The sequence below is a fragment of the Sardina pilchardus genome, chromosome 10 (genome assembly GCF_963854185.1).
Source record: "Sardina pilchardus chromosome 10, fSarPil1.1, whole genome shotgun sequence".
NCBI lineage: Eukaryota > Metazoa > Chordata > Actinopteri > Clupeiformes > Clupeidae > Sardina > Sardina pilchardus.
Window position 1 is genome coordinate 24,365,706 of NC_085003.1, and position 17,065 is coordinate 24,382,770.

At 44.3% G+C, this 17,065-nt stretch overlaps 1 protein-coding gene across 1 annotated transcript in view; it reads left to right on the top strand.

The window, feature by feature from the left end:
- The window catches only part of ttc38 (tetratricopeptide repeat domain 38), a 19,664-nt gene continuing 2,599 nt past the window's right edge, over positions 1-17,065 (top strand). The window contains exons 1-14 of the mRNA XM_062547187.1: positions 1-99; positions 231-387; positions 1,115-1,192; positions 1,328-1,409; positions 3,007-3,178; positions 6,121-6,294; positions 7,803-7,878; positions 8,922-9,041; positions 9,804-9,863; positions 10,512-10,550; positions 12,676-12,757; positions 13,124-13,289; positions 15,142-15,301; positions 16,868-16,941. Of these exons, the coding sequence (XP_062403171.1) occupies positions 358-387; positions 1,115-1,192; positions 1,328-1,409; positions 3,007-3,178; positions 6,121-6,294; positions 7,803-7,878; positions 8,922-9,041; positions 9,804-9,863; positions 10,512-10,550; positions 12,676-12,757; positions 13,124-13,289; positions 15,142-15,301; positions 16,868-16,941 (1,313 nt within the window). The 5' untranslated portion in view covers positions 1-99; positions 231-357. The remainder of the gene's footprint in view (positions 100-230; positions 388-1,114; positions 1,193-1,327; positions 1,410-3,006; positions 3,179-6,120; positions 6,295-7,802; positions 7,879-8,921; positions 9,042-9,803; positions 9,864-10,511; positions 10,551-12,675; positions 12,758-13,123; positions 13,290-15,141; positions 15,302-16,867; positions 16,942-17,065) is intronic.

Consider the following 17,065-nt stretch of genomic DNA (forward strand, 5'->3'; position numbering starts at 1 on the left):
GCCGTGTTGACGATATTCAAAGCGGCCCGTTTCAGATCAGCCCCGCTGTGCTTTCCATAGCCGAAACAATATCCCACAGAAGACTAACGAAGAATTCTGGTATTAAGAACTGTAAACATTATATTTCTGAGATAGCTGACCGATTTAGATTTTTTGTTTGATAGGTCGAAATTCTGAAATAACCTACCAAGTCAGTATTCTGAGATAGTTGTGTCCTTCCATATTTCCAGGACCCGATCTTTGAAGGCAGTCATTCCGGTTTTTCGTTCCATCCCGACATTTGGCCATATTTTGAAGGCGGTCCTTGTGGCCTTTTAAGCTATAACTTGCAGGAAACGGGTGGATGACTATTTGAAAATGATTGCTGCAAGTTTTCGTGACTGTCAGGTAGGCTGTTATTACACGTTTGCAACATTCCTGGTTGGCTTGTAATTGTAGTTCATTCTTACGTGACGTTTAATTGAACGTTTTAAACTTCTCAGGAAGAAAGCTGGGGGGGCAGCATCAAAATATGTGTCATAAACACACTCATGACTTCAGGCTGTATAACGTTACTCCATATTAGCCTACTCTTGACGCTGTGAGCTAAATTTAAGTTGAAATTTGTCGTCCTCTCATTCTGATTGATTACTGATACAGTAGCCTACCATGCAATCACACGTTGACCTTCATAACTTGCATTGGCGTTATTCATTGTCAATGTTTCACTTTGCACACATGAACGTAGGCCTACTGTAATAACTTGCATTGACGTTATTCATTGTCAGTGTTTCGCTTTGTACACATGTATAATTATCTTGGATAACTTTTACCCTTTGTATTTACGTCCACATGCGCTTGATTACGGAATTACGGATTATTCTAGTTGTGCGCTCACCATATGGTTTAGGAACAGTTGGCTCTCCAAGTACCACCATTATGACCAGCATTAGGCCAATTTAATTCTTACATTTTATATACATTTCATTATATATAGTATTCATATAATTTGAAGTGATTGTTTCATCTTCATGGGAAAAAAAACATATTGGAGACTCAGAGTAACAGAGAGTCCGTTTTGAGAACCACTGGTTTAGGCTGTTGCTGATCTAAAGTTCAATTTTACATTTGGCAGGCTTGGAAAGCTGAGGGTTTACCTCTGTCCACCACCAGCAATGAGGCCTGCAAAATGTATGATGCTATTATTACACAGGTAGGTATGCCTGTGGCTCGGCGAATCTTGGCAACCTTTGCAGTTTCTCATTTATTAATGGACCAGTTAATTTACTTTGCCAGCCCCAGGCCCAGACCAGAGTTTTCTAACGTGTTAATGTTTATGGGTTTACAGTATGTTAAGTGGCGCAATGATCCCACTCTGGGCGGTATCGAGGGTTGCATCGCTGCAGTTCAGGCTGCAGATCCAGACTTTGGTATGTGAGAATGTTGTCAACGTACAGTATTCTCTGTTTGTCAACTTATTTGAGTACCATTATCAACACACACACACACACACACACACACACACACACACACACACACACACACACACACACACACACACACAATTTATCACACAGAAGAGCCTGTTTGATTATCTAGCATGGGTGGGCGAATAGAGCAGTGAAAAAGTTTTGGAATTTAATGAACAACTGCATTTAAAACCTTTGTTTAAGAAAGATGTGTTAACCACATATCTGCAATGATTTGAGAAGAGTTTATTGCACCAATTTAAGTTTCATTTCACTGCTGGTTATGCCGCTGGAAGTAGTAAATCGGGAATGGGCGGCAATGGAATCCTTTCCAGACGGACCTGCAGAACACGTTATAATTTGCTAAAAGGTTTTGTTTGGGTTTATCCAGGCAATATCTTCTGATACTGAAAAACAACATATTGGCCTCTCTAAACGCTAATTGTGTGTATGCTTTGAGGGGACAATTGTGGTAATGTTAACATCAAATCATTACAATTAAACACCTGACAAATCTGCTGCTTAACTATAAGACAACACAGTGCTTATGGAAGAGGATTGTTCTGTTTTCCTGTTTTAAGTTAAATGTCAATTTGCACATTGTTATAACAACTGTCACAGTATTATCGTAGACAAATATATATATATATATATATATATATATATATATATATATTGCACACCCCTAGCACATAGAGGTACTGCCTCCTCAGGACTCTTCAAATCTGCTCCCCGAGCACATCTTCTGTATTTCTTTCTTGGCCTCCTATAGGCTTCTCTATGCATTAGTCAGTTCACACTCACCAGCTCTCTGTTGGGGATATACCGTATATGTTTGTTTACTTCACACCATGTTCGGCATGCTCATCAACTTTAATGTATGCATTAATGTATGCCTCAGAATACATACACACATACCTCTAGTCATTCACACTCCTCCTGGTGTGAGCATGGCCTTTGGACTTCTCACCCAAGGCAGACATTAAGTCATAAAAACGTTTGATCTCCCAGATATGGAGGAGCGTCTGGAGGATTTACAGTGTATAAAAGCACAGTGTTGTTCTGTGTGGGGCCTGGCTTAAGCTCTTATTATGTGTTTCCCTCATGGTCATGTGCCCTTGACATCATCCCTGTGGCCTACTTTTTCTGGTTACCACTGACTTTCTGTAGTCTGTAGAATGGAACTAGGCAGGAGGCTAACTGACCAAAGCATGTCTTTTTCGATGATGTGTCACTGTCCATAGTTACAGTTTTCCAATCCAGCAGCCGCTTCGCTGATTTCTGAAGCAAAGTACAGTCACAGTGAATAATATCACTAGAATATTTTGACACAAATATTTTTTTAGTCACCAGTCATCTGGTTAAAGAGCAGGGATAGACGTGTGTGTGTCTCGAAAATGTGTGTCTCGGGGGTGTCTGAAGTTGACTGAGTAAGTACTGTGCAATTCAGGATGGACCATTTACTTTCCCCTCTTAATTTGGAGTGCTCTGCTCATGAAAGTGACTTCAGGTAAGACAACCCTTAAGATAACCAATGTGATGTCTGCTTCCTATGAAGTGATGGGTCACGTGATCGGCACAGGCCTGGAATTGGTTGGCGTGTCATCGTCGGTGGAGCGAAATGAGCGTCTGGCCAGTGCCGTGAGGCGGACAGTGGAGCTGGCCAAGACCCAGGAGATCACATGTCGAGAGAGACAGCATGTTCGGGCCATGGAGCTGTTCTCCAGAGGGTAAGAACAGAGTCACAGATAGCCTACTGTAGCACTTTCAAGTGGAGAGGGTGATTGGGTTAAACAAATAGATAGGCCTATCTCTGCAATTAACATTTATAATTATTTCATTTATGTATTACCTTTCACAATTACAAAGTTGCATTACTAATAGATGAAAATATGAAACAGGAAAAGGAACAGGAACATGTTGAAACAAACATGACATTGCAGAGATAACTCGTAGCCATGGCAACAGAGTAGAGAGGACAATAGATAATGCTAAGTTCATTACTCTTCTTCTTACATTTCTTCTTCCAAAGCATGCAACTGGTACCACACAGTAGCACTTCAGTGAAGGCTATTTCCAAAACTTGTTATCCAGACATTGTATTTCAGAAAAGTGGCAGAATCAGGCCTAACAATTAAGATGACACATTGCATTTATATAGTAAGCGGAGGCGGAACATCACTAACCACCATCAATGACTAGGCCTGTGCGAGCAGGATATAGGTAACTTATGCAGATTCGTCTAGAGGAAGGAGACTGTCCTAACCTCAGCTACCCCCTTCCCTCCACTCTCGTCTGTTTCCCGCCGATCTCCTCCTCTCCCCTCCGATCTCCTCCTCTCCCCTCTGATCTCCTCCCCTTCTCTCTCTCGTCTCCTTTGCTCCACTTCCCTCCTCTCCCCACTGCCCTCCAACCTCCTCCCAGGCTTCGTCATCCTTTGCAGGCCGCTGAAGCATTAAATGAGTGAAACAGCTTTGCTGGCTCAGGGCCAGTCAGAGCCCTAATAGACAGAGCGGCGTTTCATTAGCCGAGGCGTCGGAGAGAGAGAGAGAGAGAGAGAGAGAGAGAGAGAGAGAGGGAGGAGCAGGAGTTAGGAGCACTGCTCAGATCCAGGTCAGCTCATCTGGTCCACTTCAAACTGACCCACTTCAGCTACTGCCGCAGAGTGCCAGATCATTCGTATTAGTCACTTATCGGCCCATTAGTTCAGTAGCCTTCTCAGACCTCTCTTTCTGATAGGCCCGTGTGTGCCAAATTGATACTAATTCCATCATTAGCGAACGATACAGTAGACAAAAAGATGTTTGGAAACAAATAGGCTAGATCATAGATGTGAGCGATAGGCATGAATGCTGAGGCATAGACTGAGGCACTGAGTGGGTATTTCTGATGGAGTCATTTGCCACTACACAATGGCATTGGTCTTCATATTGAATATTTCATTTCTTATGGCGGCTATGTATTTATTGAGCTGCTGCTCTCTGACTCTGAAAGGGAATCAAATTGCGGGTAATAGAAGCTTATGTCAGCATGAAGATGGTTATGCCATTTTGGTTTGTGGTCCCGAAATCAATTTCTGTAATAGCTTGCTTAATCTTTGCAGTTGACCACAGATCATGGCGATGCATTATGATGGCACATCAAACGGGCGTTTTTTTAATACTGTGCTTTTTGCTCCGAGCATAACAACAGCTTAAGAGACATTTATTTAGCGAAGAGCTTAGAAAACTCACAGACTACTCCTTAGTTCTCCAGATCTCAGCTGTAGCATCATCATTAATGAGGCATATGAGTTCACATACTCTGAGATAACGAACCTCCTCTTAGGTCAAGGTCGTGGAATATTAGAATGAGTCTATGGGCCTAATTACAGTATCATGGTTGTTTTTGTTATTCTTAGAACATGATAAAGATTTGGTTGTGTTATTTGATTTCATGTTGACCCAGTGAGATAATGAACTGATCAATCCATGGATTTCATGACCACCATGTCATCATATTGATTTGTTGTCTCATAATAGGTTCATGTCATTTCTCAGCTGTACAAAAGTGCAAACATCTTGCTGAAATACCATTACGTTGTTTTTGTTAGATACCCATAATGACAAAATGTTATTCATTGCATGCCCTTGGGTTAATGTCAGATTCCTTCTTTCAACAAAAATAGAATACAAACAGTAATCCCACTGGCAGGGCTAGAAAAATGTGAGATAACGAAATGTTTATACTCTGGCTTTAGGCACAGTTTGCTATGAATTTGGTGCCAAAGCAGCCTATACAAGTGGCATACATAATGCAAACAGCACTGGCTTAAGTAGTTTTCATTTGGAAATTGCTCTGATGTGTCTGCCTCATACAGTATTCTCATCGACTTTGTGAGCCGTTAGATAGTGGAGTTCCTTTTCCCCATACAGGAGACTGAGTAATGGCAGAATTGGTTCCATTGTGCCGAAAGGGTGTAATATGTAATATGTATAATAAAAAGGTTTTTTTTTTTGGTCGAAACTAATGTCTGTAAAGTTCCATTTTTTTTTTAGCATATTCATATTCACATTCACTAAAGATGATGGAAATGATTTCATTTTATAGCTGTACATCAATGTATTAATGACTTTTAATTTTACAATGTGGTTGAACAGGTCTGTTATTATTTTTTGATAACAAAAAGAGGAATGCATTTCTGTTAGTATTGTCTTAATAGATACTGTACGATCTGTTTGTTTACTGTTGTACCATACACCCTGTTGTGTGATTGGCTGCAGTCATCCCATGCTTTACTGTGATTTCCTAACTATTAGCAGCGGTTTATACATTGATTTTGCAAAATTCTTTCAGCCATGAGGTTTATACGCGGGTGTAGTTAATTTGGTATTAACATGGTTTTGTTTTATTAACTTGCATAAAACACTGTCCTGTGGTTTATACACAAGAAATGACTGTAATATGAAGGAGTGCCTTTAAGGATCCTGGGCACATCCCAATGGCTGTTGCTGCTGTCTTGGGCCCGTTGTTTATTGCTGTTGTGTCCTGCCTCATGTTGTGTATAGTATTCTTTTGGCTTGGCTGTTGATCAGCCACTGTTGGAAGTCCCCAACCAGTAGCAACATTCAACATCTTTGCTACAGTATACAACTGACATTTAGTCATTATTTCCGGTGTGCCTGTGTTGCAGAGCTCTGTCCAAAGCCTGTGATGTGTGGGAAGAGATTCTGGTGGAGCACCCCACAGACATGCTGGCCCTCAAGTTTGCCCATGATGGCTTCTTCTACCTGGGCTACCAGACCCAGATGAGGGACTCCGTGGCCAGAGTGTTGCCCTATTTCAAACCCCACACACCCCTGTCCAGGTAGGCAATATTGCAGTTTAGGGTTTTTTCATCTTCTTTTTATTATACATTATGTAAATAAGTTAACATCGTTTTTTGTTTCATTTAAACTTTTCTGGGCTGCAAAGCCTGTTATTAAGGTGCTTTTGTAATGGAGTAAGGGGTTTTGGTGTAAAAATAATTAAAGTGCTATCTTAGTGGAGTTAGAGGATTTGGTGTAAAACTAGAGAGCGGAGAACCCAAAAGGTGTGCACCATCAGGAACCGCTCTGTACTAAGAAATGTTTGTGAGCAGCATAGTACCGGGTGTGCTTTAGTAATATAGTTAAATGTGGCTGTTAAGGCCCCAGCTGTGGCGCAACTGGCCGGGGCACCTGCATCACACGCCGGCGACCCGGGTTCGACTCCCGCCCCGTAGTCCTTTCCGGATCCCACCCCCACTCTCTCTCCCATTCACTTCCTGTCTCTCTCCACTGTTACCATAAATAAAAGCATAAAACGCCCCAAAAAATATACTTAAAAAAAATGGAGTGCTACACCGGAAGCCAGAACATCACAGTGCATCACAGTACATGTCCAAGATGGTAGTGATTGCTCTGTCTGCCCATCCATCACTAAGAACCTGGGTGAACCCAGACAAACAAATTGTTAGCAAATTTGAATGTGCTCTGCAGACCTGTCTGGAAAGGATTGATGCCCATTTCCAAATGTCCTGTTTAATGACTTCCAGGGGCGTAACCAGCAGTGAAATTAAACTTAAATGGGTGCATTAAACTCTTGCTAAATCGTTACAGAAGCGCAGCAAACACATCTTTCTTGTAAACAAAGGTTTTAAATGCAGTTGTTTACTCAATTCCAAATCTGCTTCACACTATCGCCATCTGCACATCTATTAGTCGAGTTGAATGCGCTGCTTTATCTGTCATCACATAAAGATCCCGTCCTGTGGATTTGGAAACAGACGTCAATGGGATCTTTTCCAAACCGGCCTGCAGAGCCAAACGGGTTTGTTGATAGATTTGTTTGGTTCACCCAGGTTAATCCTTCACATGACCATATACCATGATCAGAATGAACTTTGAGATAATGGCTAAACTGTCTCAAAAACGAAGGAGAGTGAGAGGCCCGTTTTTTGTATGGTATGTGTGTTATTTCCCTGAGTTTGCCATCATTCAGATGAAAACAGCTATATGGAAAGTTTCACGGGTCGGCGTTATAGGAGAGCAAAGCCTCACTATAGTTTTGGGCACTTTTTTGATGTTTGCCTACCGATCAATCAAGTACCATGTGAATATACCAGTCAGGTCTTTCTCTCCATCTCTCTCTTTCCCCCTCCCTCCATTTCTCTCTCTCTCCCTCTCTCTCTCTCTCTCTCTCCTTCTCTTTCTCTCTCATTCCGCCTCCTCTTTCTTCCTCTCTCATTCTCCCCCCTCTATCTTTCTCTCCTGGCTCTGTTCAGTATTGGCATGTTGCCATCATTGAAGTGATTTTTCTCCTCCGACCCTCTTTCCTCTCTCTCTTCTTCCCCAGCTACCTGAAGGGCCTGTACTCCTTCGGCCTTCTTGAAACTCACTTCTACGATCAGGCTGAGAAAGAGGCCAAAGAGGTAAGACTCTGCCTCTCAGTGTTTCCTCTGAACTCAACCGATGTGGAGATATACAGTACAGTATAGATGGATGAATTGATGGACAAATGTATGATATTGTGTGATTAACACATTTCCATTACAAAAGAGATTAAAGGGATAGTTCGGGTTTTAAGACACGAAGTTATATGGGTTCCCTGTCAGCAACGTTGTGCATCAGCACTGACTTACCCCCCGACAGCGTCCTGTGAGCCGAGATCCAGCCGGTTTTTGATCGTTTTTGACGCTGAAGAAAGTAGTCCGGCAAGTTGCTGGGGTCACGAAAGTAAAGTGTTTTTCTTCTCAAAACCATATGCGTTCAAAAGAGTGATATATTTGCACCACAAAAACGTTGTCCAGCTGTCAGTAGCGCGCAGTGATAGGAATCGAGAAAAATAGTGCCAAGTGATAACGAGGTTTGAATTTTTCCTGGACAACGTTTTTGTGGTGCAAATATATCACTCTTTTGAACGCATATGGTTTTGAGAAGAAAAACACTTTACTTTTGTGACCCCAGCAACTTGCCGGACTACTTTCTTCAGCATCAAAAACTGGCTGGATCTCGGCTCACAGGACGCTGTCGGGGGGTAAGTCAGTGCTGATGCACAACGTTGCTGACAGGGAACCCATATAACTTTGTGTCTTAAAACCCGAACTATCCCTTTAAGACATTAAACACTTTAGCTTCATTTTATTCCAGTTGTTTTATTCCAGTCAGTTGTCAATGATGAGTTAATAAACAATGGACATAAAGCTGAAATATGGGGGTTTATGAATCTAGATGAGTATATGAAGTGGATTAACATAATTAATACTGTAGTGCTGGAGCCCTGATTGCCTTCTCTGTAGTGGTGTTAGTGGAGTGAATCAGTGAGTGAAGCTTCAGAGCTTGCTCTTAGTTAGCGCAGCGTAAAGCCCTTCGAGGGCCCTCGAACTAGCCGAGGGCGCCGTGCGTGCTGTGTGTAGCGCTCGATCCAGCTCGCAGTGATTCTGTCGTGCCGTGCCGTGCCGTCGGCCTTTTGCAGGGGCTGGCCTTGGCACCGGACGACGCCTGGTGTGTCCACTCGGTGGCCCACGTCCACGAGATGAAAGCGGAGGTGGACAAGGGGCTCAAGTTCATGCAGTCCACGGAGAAGGACTGGCAGGTCAGTGGTCAGCGGGGTGGTGAGGAATGCCAGGACTCTTGCTCTAACATAATACATTTCACTGCACACAGGCCAGTGCACTAACCGCACAGAGTGTCTGAGCCATTTTAATGCCAGCTCATTCACACATACTGTATGTGTGTGTGTGTGTGTGTGTGTGTGTGTGTGCGTGCGTGCGTGCGTGTGTGCATACTGTATGCGTGTGCACGCGTACGTCTCTGTGTGTGTGCATTCTAGCGTGTGTGTGTTTTTGTGTGGTGTGTGTGGGCGTGTGGGTGCAGTACAATGCAATGCACTGTAATGCAGTGCAATCTCAGAGAATGTGCCAAAGGCCCGGAGTTCAGAACTTTGCCGAGCATCCATCCAGTCGCTGAGCGCTTGATCAGAGACGCGGGGGTGTCTCTTGGAGGACTTATTATTTATTGTACAACAAAACACTAAGCTAGTAAAAGACTAACCAAGCTCCTGTTATTTATTTCTTTTTTTTTTAAATACAAAATCTCTCTTTTTCTGTGGGGACATAAAAGAACAAAACCACAACATCACTGTCATCATGTCTAGACACTTGAGCTCAACATGTTTACATCAGCTTTGAGAATAAGGGTTTTTGTTTTGTGGTGGGAGGTTTTGATCCAATTCTGTCCCCTGATATTATGCTCCGTGCGCGTCTCCATAGACCAGCGCTGCTATATTATTCATTGGGTCCTTCTCAGACGAGCGGATAAATAACTGAATATTCTCTCTGATTGTCCCCCTCCCCAGGGATGTGACATGCTTGCCTGCCATAACTACTGGCACTGGGCGCTTTATCACATTGAGAAGGTGAGTAGAGCAAGCATCAGGTGCGTGGGTGCGCGTGTGTGCGTGTGTGTGTGCGTGTGTGTGTGTGTGTGTGTGTGCGTGTGTGTGTGTGTGTGTGTGTGTGTGTGCATGTGTGTGCGTGCGTGCGTGCGTGCGTGTGTGTGTGTGTGTGTGTGTGTGCGTGTGTGTGTGTGTGTGTGTGTGTGTGTGTGTGTGTGTGTGCCTCTGCCTGTGCATGTGTGTGTAGAGTTGTAGGTTATGCATGTCTATGCCAGTGTGCGTACAGTAGCTGTGTCTGTCTCCGTGTGTCTGTCCTCCTGTGGGTTTGTGTGTGCATGTTCTCATGCTCTCACCAAGACATGTTTGTGTGTTTGCTCACAGCACATAACCACAACCACTTCATCTCCCAGCTGGCTTCAAAAAAAGTGCGCTTCAGGAATTATTCATCTCCTGAGTAGCTCCTCTGCTTTTCTCTCAGCCGCCATACTGGTCCCACTTAGAGAGCCTATTTCCAACACTCGTCCTCCTCCCTCCCTGGCTGCCATTTCTCTCTCTCCGCCGTTCTTTTCTCTGCGTTTCTCCATTGTTTCCGTCTATCGCGTCTGAATTATTCAGCGGGGCGCGTTATTTTGCCTGAGGATGTTCTGTTCCTGTTGTTGTTCTCCTCAGGGGGAGTACGAGGCGGCCCTGAAGATCTACGACAGCCAGGTCAGTGCTCCCGCCGCTCCCGCCGCTGCCGCTGCCGCCATGATGCAACGTTATGGCGACGCCACTTAACACGTGCTGTAATCTCAAAGCCAAAACGAAAGATGCACTCGCTCCCCGCTTGTCATAGATGCACTCTAGGGAAGAGGGCAAAGTGTAAAAGCAAGTCATGTGATCGACCCACACACACACACACACACACACACACACACTTCCTTCCTCTTCACTCTTGGCAACGGTTGAGGAAGAGCCTGGGGTTGTGTGTGCACGCGTCTGTGTGTGTGTGTGTGTGTGTGTGTGTGTGTGTGTGTGTGTGGGTGGGGGTAGTGTGGTGGCAGGGGTGTTGTTGCAGGGCTTTTTTCCTGTTACAGACATACAGACATTCGCAACATGACTTCTGAATTTTGTTCCCCAAGAGGAAGCTCTTGTCCTGTTCTCTCAGCACACGCCCCCCATTGAGTGATGGCGGAGGCTGGGGTGGCATGTGGAGCGGGTGCGTGACATGACCGACTTCCTTTAATGGGACCCAAATATGGCAGTACAGTATGGCCTCGGATTACAAGTATGGAAGCATGTGGATTACAATCACTCAAAGGTGCATACTGTACTTCCATCCTACCGCACACTACTGTACAGTGCCTCTTGATTGACAGGTGGGGCTGACCCCGATCAGGCTGTGTTGGCTCGGCGAGGGGGTGGAGAGATGTCCTCCTGCCCCTGAACAGACAGGAAGTGCAGGCTGGCCCAGTGGGAACTCTCTGAGCCTTTTGAGGCGCGGTGAGACGACCGCCTTTTAAGGCCTCTGATGGTTCTCTAAAGAGAGAGTGATACGACCGCCTTTTAAGACCTCTGATGGTTCTCTAACTAAAGAGAGGAGGGATGGCACCGAGGATTTCTGGCAACGTTCTTGTCCAAATTCGAGGTTGAAAGAGTTCACGCAACATCTCATTTTACAAGGGAAGTTGAAAAGTAGTGAAATCAGAGAAATAATGTGTCATGCTCAGTAAAAGCCTGGCAGAAAATGCAATGACATATTTGCCCTCAGTTCCTATTCATTGAGAAATAAAAGTCATTCATCCATGTTGGAAAAAAAGAAATGTGTACTACAGCAGTGTGTACTAGAAACATTTTTAGGCATAAATAGAATGTTGCTGATCGTTTTTCTCAAGCTTATGAGCGAGTCTGACTTAGACCAGGCAGGACCTCTGTGTGAGTGGTTCTAGAACTCAGTGTGATTTGGCTGTGTGAGTGGTTCTAGAACCCAGTGTGATTTGGCTGTGTCAGAGCCATACTGTATATCTGAGGTGCGTTCAAGTTCACCGAACTTAGGCGAACATAGGCGAACGTTTGCGAACGTTCGCAAACAGTATTCCGTTAGCCTTGAGTTTTTGGCGAACGTTTGCTAACAATCGCAAACAGTCTGAGGAGGTGGTGCGCCGCGAACATACAGTGGAACTGGACGTGCGTTTGACGAACGCAACAATGCAATTACTGTTAGAATGGAAGGTTAACACCAAATCGTTCAAATTTAAATGTTCAAAGAAAACATGTTCACCTCGACCGTTCGCCTATGTTTGCGAATTTGAACGCACCTCTGGGCTGTGTGAGAGGTTGTAGAACCCAGTATGATTTGATTGTGTTATTGGTTCTAGAACCCAGTGTGTGCTGTTGTGAGAGTGGTTCTAGAACCCAGTGTGATTTGGTTGTGTTGGTTCTAGAACCCAGTGTGATTTGGTTGTGTTAGTAGTTCTAGAACCCAGTGTGATTTGGTTGTGTGAGTGGTTCTAGAACCCAGCGTGATTTGGTTGTGTGAGTGGTTGTAGAACCCAGTGTGATTTGGTTGTGTGAGTGGTTCTAGAACCCAGCGTGATTTGGTTGTGTGAGTGGTTCTAGAACCCAGCGTGATTTGGTTGTGTGAGTGGTTGTAGAACCCAGCGTGATTTGGTTGGGTGAGTGGTTCTAGAACCCATCGTGATTTGGTTGTGTGAGTGGTTCTAGAACCCAGTGTGATTTGGTTGTGTGAGTGGTTCTAGAACCCAGCGTGATTTGGTTGTGTGAGTGGTTCTAGAACCCAGCGTGATTTGGTTGTGTGAGTGGTTCTAGAACCCAGCGTGTGCTGTTCCCTCAGGTGTCCCGTCGGTGTATGTCCTCGGGAGGCATGTTGGACACAGTGGACGCCTGCTCTCTTCTCTACAGGCTTGAGATGGAGGGTGAGATCACACACGCACAAACACACACACACACACACACACACACACACACACACACACACACACACACACACACACACACACACACAGACACACACACACACACTCACACACACACACGCAGTGAAAAAAGTGAAAGTGTGTAGCCTAGCTATCTGTCTCTTTCTCTCTCTCTTGCTTGCACATTAACACACGCACACACACACACACACTCACACACACACACACACACACACACACACACACACACACACACACACACACACACACGCAAGGTTGCACACTTTATAACCTCAGAATTCTAAATTGAGTGTGTGTGTGTGTGTGTGTGTGTGTGTGTGTGTGTGTGTGTGTGTGTGACTTCAGGTGTAAGTGTGAAGGATCGCTACCGTGAGATGCTGCAGGTGGTGGAGCCTCACAGTGAGGATCACACTCTGCTTTTTAACGACCTGCACTTCCTCATGGCGTCACTGGGGGGCGGTGCCACTGACTGCACCCACCGTCTGTTGGACAGCCTGAGGGAGCGAGCTCGGTGAGATACACACACACACACACACACACACACACACACACACACACACACTTACACATACACATATACACACACACATACACACATACAAACACACATACAAACACACACACACACACACACACCCTGCACACTTTTCTGCAAGCTCACAGAAGCTTGCACTCACACCTACATCAAATTACATAGGCCTATATGCATGTATGTCAACTTAATACGTTCTACTTGAGCCCTCCCCTACCTGTCAAGGATTATATATATACAGTATACACTGATACTCACACGTTATTATGCTAAACCCAATGAAAGAATTATGCAGTTGGAAGACTTAAGTTCTGGAAAGTTTTGTTTTACGCATGCAAATATGCCTAAGGGTAGACATGCATTCATACATTTATGCAAAAAAAATATACACACTGACATGTATAAATGCACACACACACACACACACACACAAACACACGCACACACACTCCTATGTTGGCGTGCATGCAGTCTTTTCTGCCGTTGACTCCTCCGAGGCTTTGCGGGGACTCTTAAGTGGGTCATGAACACTGGAAAGAACTTAAAGCACGAGAGCTCCGAGAGGGGCATGCCGTAGTGTTGCGTAACAGGAGTGTGTGTGTGTGTGTGTGTGTGTGTGTGTGTGTGTGTGTCTGTGTCCAGTGAGACCCTCCAGAGTGCCAGCAGTTGTCCACTTTCTCCGAGATACACTTCTGCTTTTAGGGTGCAGCGCCTAGCAGATTACACAGACTATCTGCCATTCACATTCTGTTATGTAGATCCATTTACGGCCTGTGGAGAGATGTGTGTTTTGGCTGTTGGAGGCACTTTGTTTGTATTGAGTTTAGGCCTCTCTATAAACCTGGAATCTCCAGCTGTAAAGTGCCTCCAAAGCGCCACATTACAGTGATAACATTTTTCTACATTTGATTCTTGCCACATTGTGGTGCGAATCGGAGACACATTTATTATAAGAAAAGACGTATAGTGCTCCTTAAAACTGCCTGATATGAATCACTGCTGAGATTTATGCGATGTCTTCTCACCTGTCCCCGGAACAAAAACAAATATCCCCGCAGTTTTATTTTTATTTCTCTTTTAAGGGAATCTCATTAGTCTAACGTGACAGTAGAGAGGATGAACGTCAGGGAGTATATCATTCTCCCCTTCATCATCACGCAGTGCCACTTCTGTTCCAAAAGGCAAATTGGCTGTGCTGTCAAGGCAGACAAAAGGTTCTCAGAACTCAGGAACTAACAGCCTATGTGTCGCCGTCTAGCCTCACATTCAAAGAAGACGTTTTCTGTAATTCATAGTAGCTGCCAGGTTTGAAAACAAATGTGTGCACATAATCGGAGCTGTCCAAACATATGCAAGTGTGCCATTATTATATATACATATATATATATATATATATATATATATATGTATATATATATGTATGTGCTGGTGTCAGTAAGTATCAACATGCCAAACACAAACAAATGCAAAAGAAGGTCTGTTGTTGTTGTACAACTGATGAAAAGCTTTCATGCAAAACATCCTGTCTCTCCTGAACGTCTCCGGTAGCCTACTTTATATGTGTTAATTGTGAAATTAATTAAATTAACTGTTAAATAAAATGTGAAATTAAATCTTGTCTATAAATGTACTGTAGAGTGACTTTTGCTGAGCCAAGATTGGACATTAGAAAATGTAATAGTTGCCTACTTGCCTTATTGCAAGTGTGTGTGTTTTTGTGTGTGTGTGTGTGTAGGTGTGTGTCTGTGTGTGTCTACATCTACTTTTAAACGAATCATCAAATCTTTGCCTCGCGTCACGCCTCACGTATCTTGTCTCTCGGTGTGCCCAGAGACCCAGAGGAGAATCACCAGTACCAGCTGGCGGCGGGCTTGGGTCTGCCCATGTGCCAGGCGCTGGTGGAGTACGACCAGGGCAACTACGCCCGTGTGGTGGAGCTCCTGCAGCCGCTGCGCTACCGCATCAATGACATAGGGGGCAGCGACGCACAGGTGAGCAATACACTCATCAGGAACAGGAAGTGAGATTAGGTACCACAGAAGGTCCAAACTGGCCCTGTGTTGTGGTTCATACTATGTACTGAGTGTCAAAATCCTGCAGCAAGCCTGGTCTTTAATCAGCCTTAGAGGACATATGTAATTCCTCTCTTATTGATGTATTCATTTATTCTCCATTCCTATAGCAGCCAAAGCAATTCAAAATCCTTCACTCTGGCTGTGGGCACGTGGACTTGAGTGGTGTGTAGCAGCGACTGTCACTGCAACACTGTCATAGTTACACCTTAGTTTATATACAGGATAGTTCTCAGGCAGGTGTGTGGCTGAGGGTGTGATTGTAGCTGAGGGTGTAATAACAGTAGCAAGCAAGCAGCACTTACAGTAGGGTTGCAGACATACAGTAAAGCTGCAGAGTGTGCCTACTGCACCATGTCATTACACAGCACCATTAGCAACTAATGCAGAGGGCAAAATGGAGCCAATCATGGAGCCACTCACATAGCTAGTTATGGAATGGTTGCAAAATGGATGATCTGACCACTTACTGTATGTGTCCAACCACTATACGTGTCTGACCGTTCAATTTGAAGTTGTACTGTTGTAGGGTCTCATACTGTAGTTTTGGGGCACAAGGAAAGTTCAGGTTTTATCAGGTGTTTGTGTATTGATCTTTTGGCTTTAACAATGGGTTTAGTACCCAGGAATCACACATACTGATTAAAAAGTGTGTACAGTATATCTAAGTCACACAGGGTGAAATGAGTAGCCACCATGTAGAGAGCATTAGCAAGTACACCGAAAAACATTTACAACTTTGCACTCACCAGCTAAGGCCTGCAATGAGTGTTGACGTGCACATAAGCAGAGACTCTTTTCTCTCTAAATGATTATCATCGACCCTTGGAGACTGGTGCTTATTAAACTGATTCATACATTCAGACATTAGCGCTTGAGGGTTAGACAGACTGCGGGGAAGGATGCTTTCACTTGAGTCCTCATTGTGCCTTTGAATGTCTGGACAGATAGAAGAAGTAAATGAAGCAGTAACAGCTGTTTTTTCCTTTGCTTAATTAGCACGACTCCAAATGTGGGCCTGTGAACTAGTTTACACAGTGCCTCTTTGGAGACAGACGAGCTGAAAGCTTGGCCACAGTCATCAGAGAGACAGGCTTTTAGAACGAGGTCAAGAAAGCATAAACCATTAATATCATACAAATCAATATCTCTCTCACACACACACACACACACACACACACACACACACACACACACACACACACACACAGACTCACTCTCTCTGATCATGCAGTTATTTGCTCTAATGTTGGTACAGTACTTACTTGTGTACAGACACACACACACACACACACACACTCACACTCACACTCTCTGATCATGCAGTCATTTTCTCTATTGTTTGTACTTGTGTACACACACACACACACACACACACACACACACACACACACTCTCATGTGTTTAATGTTTGTACTTGCGCGCACGCGCGCGCACACACACACACACACACACACTCATGTGCTCTAATGTTTGTACTTGCAGAGAGATGTATTCAACCTGCTGCTCCTACATGCTGCCATCAAATCTCAGGACAAACGCCATCAGAAGTATGCTAGGTAAAAATGAAGTCATTCTGCATTCCAGCACAGACACACGCACACACACACACACACGCACGCACGCACACACACACACACACACACACACACACACGCACACACACACACACACACACACACA